Source organism: Lipotes vexillifer, unplaced genomic scaffold (assembly GCF_000442215.2).
Source record: "Lipotes vexillifer unplaced genomic scaffold, Lipotes_vexillifer_v1.1 scaffold121, whole genome shotgun sequence".
Classification (NCBI taxonomy): domain Eukaryota; kingdom Metazoa; phylum Chordata; class Mammalia; order Artiodactyla; family Lipotidae; genus Lipotes; species Lipotes vexillifer.
In genome coordinates, this window is record NW_006773122.1 from 274,547 (window position 1) to 282,142 (window position 7,596).

The following is a 7,596-nucleotide window of genomic DNA, read 5'->3' on the forward strand; positions in this document are numbered from 1 at the left end:
GAACTTTTGGGCTTCCCTGGTGGCGGCGCAGTGGTTGAGAGTCCGCCTGCCGATGCAGGGGACGCGGGTTAGTGCCCCGGTCCGGGAAGATCCCACGTGCCGCGGCGCGGCTGGGCCCATGAGCCATGGCCACTGAGCCTGCGAGTCCGGAGCCTGTGCTCCGCAACAGGAGAGGCCACAACAGTGAGAGGCCCGCGTACCGCAAAAAAAAAAAACAAAAAAAAAACATGATGAACTTTTCCCACAGAACCTCTGAAGTGACCGCATGCTCCAGAGGTTCAAGTTATTGTTTATCTTACATATTGTCATATCCCCAATGCTTGGCACATGCTCAGTTCATGCGTGCCAGCTAAATAAAAGTAGCACCCTCAGATTAAACGCCTACTAGAAAACAGGTAATAATTAGTCTCATCTCTTGCACAGGCCACAACCTTAGAGCCATTCACACCCACGAACAGCAACACCACACATACACACACACACACACACACACACACACACACACACACATACAGAGCATCTCTTAAAGGAGAAGAAAACCCAACTCTACACACTGCATCCACACCCACATACACAGGGGCTTCCTAGCCAGGTGAGCAGGAAAAACAAAGCTGTCAGCTCACAGTTTACTTCAGTACCTCTAGGGGCACATCAATGACACACATAGATGCATACATATATGCCTATGTGGGCAGAAACCCATTTACAAACCCAAATGTACAAATACACATATGTACTTCACATTCACTTCAGAATTAGTCAGGTGTGGCAAGTGAAGTTATATACACAGAAATATGTGTGTTTGTCTTTCCCGAGCAAACTCACAAATGTGCACATACGTAAGTATACAAACACATTCACAAAGATAATTTTTTGTGTTTTTTTTTGTTGTTGTACGCGGGCCTCTCACTGCTGTGGCCTCTCCCGTTGCGGAGCACAGGCTCAGCGGCCATGGCTCACGGGCCCAGCCGCTCCACGGCATGTGGGATCTTCCCGGACCGGGGCACGAACCCGTGTCCCCGGCATCGGCAGGAGGACTCTCAACCACTGTGCCACCAGGGAAGCCCCACAAAGGTAATATTTACCTCAAGGTATGACTATAAGAAGTAAATGAGATTATATGAGGTGCACAATAGTGCCTGGTACATTGAAGACACGTTAATAAGAGTTATAGATAGAGAGATAGATAAACAGAGAGATAGATAGATAGACAGATGATAGATAGATGATAGACGGACAATATAAATTTGTATCAAACTCACATGAATATTCCCCTTCAAAGCAAAATTTCCTTCTCAGTCACTACTCAGAATCTCATGGAAATTCTAAGCAACCTCTCACTGTTCTGGTGTGTGGGAGCCAACGAAAAAGGAAGTAATGTAGCGTGTGCTGTAACAATGTAGCGGGTAGCGGGTGAATCTATGCTGATAGGAGACTAGTGAACAAAGACTTCCAGACTTCTTTCCTAGGAAGAAAGCCTGGGCTTGAAGAGACCTGAGCTGTCGAGAACTATTCTAGGGAGAACCAGCCTCCAAAAACTCAAAAGAAGGAATTCGTAAAGCTACTGGGTGAGAGGGAGGGGGTATCCCCTTTCAGTAGGCTGGGAGAGAGAGACCCCACTGTCCCAGTCAGTTCAAATCAGCCAGAAAATCCTGCAGAGGTTATTAATCCACTAAAGTCCAGTAGCTTGGAGAAAATCTGATTAATTCCACCTCCCCAGCTGGGCTCTAGAGTGAAATGTATAGTTGCTTTCTGAGATTCAAATAAGCTGGGAAAACAGAGAAGCAGAAGGAAGAAAAAACAGAGGGGAGTTGGTAAGTACTGGATACCTGTATGTACAAGTTGGCACTACCATTATTTTGTAGCAAGCCACAGCTCTCTGAGGCTCTGTTTCCCAAACCTGTGAATGTAAATAAAACTGTCTCCTGTCCAGTGAAAAGAGGGCATATCTCCCTTATCTCCCCAAAGAGTGCAAGCAGTGAGGCCAGGGCTGCTCTCTCTTGACCCTGAAAACTGCTCAAGGAATTTCTCCTGTATTTTCCTTTCGCTGCGGCCCTGGGGAGGGAGAGGGGGGAATCTTCCTTTATAGATCAGACTTCTTTTTGAAACCTCTCCGTTTTCTTTCTGGAGCCAAATATTACTACTTCGGGGCTCGAAAGAAACTCCGGGATATGGTTCAATGCTTCCCTTTTTTAAGATGATAAACTGAGCCAAAAAGCACGTCTGAACTGGGACCCGTGGTGTTTGTTTTACTCACATACAACTACATTCCTTAAAAATAAAGGCAATAATTTGAGACACCTCGAGAGATTAACTCCATAACCCCCTCCACTCCACCGCCAGCCTGCAGCGGAGAGGGGAGACACGGATCTCCTCAGGCACTCTAAGCGTTAAACTCAACCCAGAGTCTAACACTCGATTGGCCGAACCGGGAAAAGATCTGGTTTTCGCAGCCGCGGGCCAATGAACACCTCGAGTGGGAGGGTTTGAAGATACTAAGGAGTTTTTCCCCCCTTTTTTTCCCTCTCCACCCCCTCCCGTCGGCCATCGCCCGCCCCCGCCCCCCAATCCCCCTCGCCACCAGTTTGTTAAATTAATGCAGTAAGAAAGTCTGAAGATCTAAGGGAGTCCTGGCCAAAGGAAGATGGGCGAGCTCAGAAAACCGAGATGCATCTGAAGCCTTGGGCTCCTGAGCCCCGCGGGGTTGCCATGGACCCCGGCAGCCCCTGAAACTTGCCCTGAGCTGTCTCACGCCTGCAGCCCCGAGCAATGGGACACCTTTCCTGCAGCGATCGTAACTTATTCGGCGAGGACCAGAGAACAGGGATCGCAAGGCAACAGCAGACTGGTACGCAGGCAGGGGAATGAGATTCCGGGACTCTGTCGCGATGCGCCAGCCTGGCACATTCTCTGGGATTTAACTGAAAGCAGCACCATCAATCGCTTCCCCTCGCCCGTAACCCCCTCAGGCCAGCCCAGGGGCATAAAGCCCTGCTCTCCCTACCCAGGATGCTCGCCCAATCTAACGGTCCGAGGCCACCGCTCTGATCTCCACAGAAGATTTTTTTTTTTTCTTCCCTTCACGGGGCTGGCCGTTTAAATAGAAAAACAGGGGTAAAAAAGAAAATATACCCGCCCCCAGACGTGCCTCCCCAGCGCCGCAGGGAGCCAACAGACACGCTGGAGTTTCACAAACAGCAATACTCTTCGCGCTCCTGAAAAGCAGGGCTGGACGCTCTCCGTGGTGCTGAAACGCTTCGAGGCTGTCTCTGTCCGTGGTACCTAGAGCCCCCTCGCTCCAATTTCCCCTGGGGCTCTCCCTCCGCGCCCCTGTTCCCCACCTCCCCTTAGGATTTGGATTATTTTTTTCAACAGCGCTCACTGTTTCGTAAGTGCCAATTTGAAACATTTTTGCCCCCGTAACTCGTGGACTACAAAGCACAAGGACCTGAAAAATGTACAGCTTCAATACTCTTCGCCTCTACCTTTGGGAGACCATGGTATTCTTCAGGTATGCAATTTTCTACTGACCACATCGCTCTGATGGAAATGGGGAAAAGGAGCACGGAGGCTGAATCTGTCCGTGGTCCCCTCTTTTCGGGGGAGGAGGGTGCTGTATACCGCTGCAATAGGGTCCTTCCATCCCCGTTCCCTCCCTCCCCCCTCCCCACCCCTCCCGCCCGCAGGGTGTCTGGCTTGTGCGTGGAGGTCTGAGACAGTCGCTACCCTGGCAGCTGTTTGCCTGTTTCTTGTGATCTGTTTGTCCTTCTGCCTGCTATACCCCCGCCCCATCACTGGCCCCCAACCCCCCTGCATATCGGCTCTCGCTCGGCTGAGGACTTTAAGGGGAAGCTTTAGGAGTTACTCAGTTTAATTAGGACTGCATTCTCTCTAACCGCAGTGCCGAAAACCTCAGCTCTCCCGTCTGGGAGCCAAGTGACAACTAGCGGTGACGGGGAAGGTTGCACTCGAACTCGCTGGACACAGAAAAATCATTCTCTCTCCTTTTTTGTTGTTTTCTTTCTCTGCGGGGTGGGGGTGGGAGTGTTGCTGAGGCTCAGTGCTTGGAAACAACAGCGTTATGACCTCAGGCTGGAAAGCCCTGAACTTGCGGGCAGAGTGGATCTACTCGGGAACAGATTCCGGGAAACATTTCTCTTTTGAAACTTTGACTCCCTCCTCTCCCCCATTCACCTTTCCAAACTCTACTTGCTAGCTGCAGATCCTGAACTGATGGACAAGTCTCGTTTGCTTTGTTTTTTTTAATTTATGTCTATCTGCAACTCAGTAGCTGAGTTCCCCCACCCATGGTCTCCCAGGTTAAAATTTTCTGCCTATAGGCTTAGCATTCTTATGACAGCACAAATGAAAAATCACCTCTTCAGGAAGCGTTGAAATATACAGTCTTTTTGTAAGTGGGTGAATCATGCCATCTTCAGAGATTGTTATGATAAATTCCATTTATATGAATTGAAAAAAATTAGTCTTCTTCTATGACATGCAGGGATCATTAATCTTCATTTTAGATGTCTGACTCTCATGTTCTACCATGGCATTGGATTAACAGTCATTTGAAAAACCCACTCTAGGTTGTTTTTAAAAATAAGTAACCAACAAATATTAGTCTCTCCCATCATAAACCAGCAAACAATTCTTGTTGTTGTTTTCTTTTTTACATTATAGAGAACTCTGCATATGAATTGTTGGTTTGACTAATCCAGTGGTTGGATTAATTAATTGAATGACAACTCTCTCCAGGTCGTAAGGGTCTATATGCGAACCTCTCTTCATGTCTTTCTCTTGAGATGAAGACAAGACCTCTCTCCTTCTCTGAGATACCCAATGCTAAAGCTTCTAATCTCCAGTTCAAGTAATTCTTTGACAGGTCATGGTCCTGCCCACTACTCAGAGTACAAATAGCTAAGGAGTCAGATAGAACGAAAAAAGTGCAACAATCCAGGGCATTGTGAAATATAGCTACATTATTGGCAAGAGGGCAGGAAGTATCCTCTTAACAATATCAAATCATTTCTCCTCTACGTACATAGTAGAACTGTAAAATGCTGTGGAGGTGGGATACTTAGTAACATTTGTATGCAAATTGATTCTCTGTTTGGCTTTCTGAGACAGAACTGAACCAGAGAGATTAAAGAGCAAATTAATAGGACCAAGCACATCCTCCCCCCCAATTCCTTTTTTCTTGATGAACAGTATGTAATGCTTGATTTTCTTCTCCCAGACATTGTCTTTTGCAATAGGGAGACAGTCTAAAAGGGTTGCATCGTAGTCATTTTGATAAGGTTATGAATCTACCGTGTTAATTCTTTAAGTTACTGGTGGTGGCCTATCAGGAAGCATCACTCCACATCTCCTTCCCCTACATACGTCAAGGCAGACATGAGCTACAATGGATATGGGATATAATGCCATGTGTTTATAAGAAGAGTCATGACTATGGAGAGCTGGAAAGGGGATGGTACTGTTGCACTTTCAAAATATAGAAATGGCTACATCATTTGGGGGAATAAATGTTGTTTTAGAACATGAAACATAAAATAATAAAAAGAATTGAACTAGGGAAATACCCTCAGCAATTTTTCAGAGAGACGAGAAAAAAAAGGGTCACAAAGAGGGAAAGTATTGTCTTTGTCTAATTGGCATTTTCATTACTAACTCTCTCATTTTTTTAAGTTTAGGTGAAAATACAGAAGCATTAAAATCTGGGGGCTCAATAGAATGTGTGTAGGGGTAAACGGAGACTGGCTCCCTAGCAGGTTCCATGTGAATAACCCCTTCTCCCCCAAGGGACAGGCACCGTGTTGGAACGAGCCAATCCAATCATCTCAGGCACCCAGGTACTCCTTAGATTAAATGATGCCAGCTGCTCACCTTGTTGGGGAAATCTGGGGGCTAGAAAGGGAAAGGCTCTCGATAACAGAAGTGCTGCTACATCAGCACGTAACCAGCAAAATGGCAATAATGACAGCAAAACAAACAAAACAACAATTGAAGTGAGTAAGGGAGAAATCTCATACAGTGCCAACAAAGAGAATGAAGTGAGGCCTTAGGAAGCGCTGAGGGGGAGAGAGAAAGAGGCTACTGGGGGACAAACAGCATTGCAGTGTTCACCAACTGTGTCCCCATAAGTAAAACGAGGTGATTTGGCTGAACTTCTTGCTCTGATATTTTAAAAGCCTGTGGTTCTAAAATTCTATGAGTGATATTCAAGTATTCAATAAACTAAATTTTGTCTCTTTGTTTTCAATTGGGGATGGGGCTTTATATCCAGACCGGTTAAGAAATAATAGGTAAAGATACGGTTTCTTATGGAAGCATATTCCTTTCAAACCTCCTTTCAAGTCAAAGGGCACTTGATTTGATTCCCAGAGCCCTTACACTGGCTTATGGCTGGGAAGGGTTCAGGGTGACCCTCAAATTTTCTCACCTTCTGAGTAACTCAGATAGACCCATGGTATATAACCATGTTTCTCAATCTTGGCACTACTGACATTTTGAACATTTTGGAAAATTCTGTGTTATGAGGGCTGAACTGTGCATTATAAGATGTTTATCAGAATCCTCGGCACCAGTAACCGCCCCCCTCAGTCATGACAGTCAAAAATGTCTCCAAACGCTGCCAGAAACCTGGGATGGGGTTGGTGGGGCCCAAAACTGCCCACAGTTGGGAACCACTGGTATAGAATGACCAAATATTTAACCCGGGGCTCTGATGAACCAATTGTAATGAGGAGGAAAGTCTAGTTTCCTTGGGAAAATGCCCCCATGGAACACACAAAGCACCAGAGTGAAGCAAACAGAGACCTAGCTTGTGCTTGAGAAGGGAATAAAGGCAGAGGAGATAAACCAAATCTAACACATGGGTGGTTTTTCCAAAAGATGATCTTTATGTGCTTTTCTTTATGTGTCATTTCCATCTGCCAACCCAGTAGATGTTTCCTTGAACAGGGTTTTGTACTGAATATGGTACTCACTTGCTAAGAAAGGTCATCAAAACCTTGAAGGAAAGATGTCTCTACCCACACTAGGGTCAAAAGGAGCATGGCAAGTAGATTGCTTCATACCTCAGTCCTGAAAAACCACCCAGTTGAAAGGTAAATGAGCTTTCTTCTGAGGTGACCCTTCCGGCTTCCCATTCTCCAAGCTTGCCAAGAGGAGCAAATGACCGCCTGGATCTTTTCCTCCTGGTCGCATACCCGTATTCTCCCTCAAATCTTACCCGCTGCGTTTTGGGCACTGCAGAAAATGTCTAGGAGCTTCTGGAGTGGGCCAAGGACTTTTTCCTAAGGAAAGATGCCCCTTGGGCAAGTTCGCATTAGGGCCAATCAAAATGTCAGTCTACCCTCTTTGGGGGGCTTAGGAAACTTGAGACAGAGAAAAGAAAATGTCATGTTTTTGTTCCCGAGGGACATCTTGGACAAGAACCTTAGGCTGGTAAATGGAGTTATGAATCAGCACATAACTTCTGCATATTTGCAAAACTGGTAATGAACTATCAGGGGAAATGTAGGGAACTTATTTTTGAGGCCACTTGATGGAAGAGGTTGCGACCAAGCAGTGCCGTGGGAAGAGCGCGTC

At 46.4% G+C, this 7,596-nt stretch overlaps 1 protein-coding gene across 2 annotated transcripts in view; it reads left to right on the forward strand.

Moving 5' to 3' along the window:
* Positions 1-3,163: 3,163 nt before the first annotated feature.
* The window catches only part of GLRA1 (glycine receptor alpha 1), an 82,617-nt gene continuing 78,184 nt past the window's right edge, over positions 3,164-7,596 (forward strand). Inside the window, exon 1 of one of the 2 annotated variants that reach the window (XM_007448023.1) lies at positions 3,164-3,511. In XM_007448023.1, coding sequence (XP_007448085.1) covers positions 3,456-3,511 — 56 coding nt within the window. In that variant the 5' untranslated portion in view covers positions 3,164-3,455. The remainder of the gene's footprint in view (positions 3,512-7,596) is intronic. The other variant, XM_007448022.1, reaches the window with a different exon arrangement.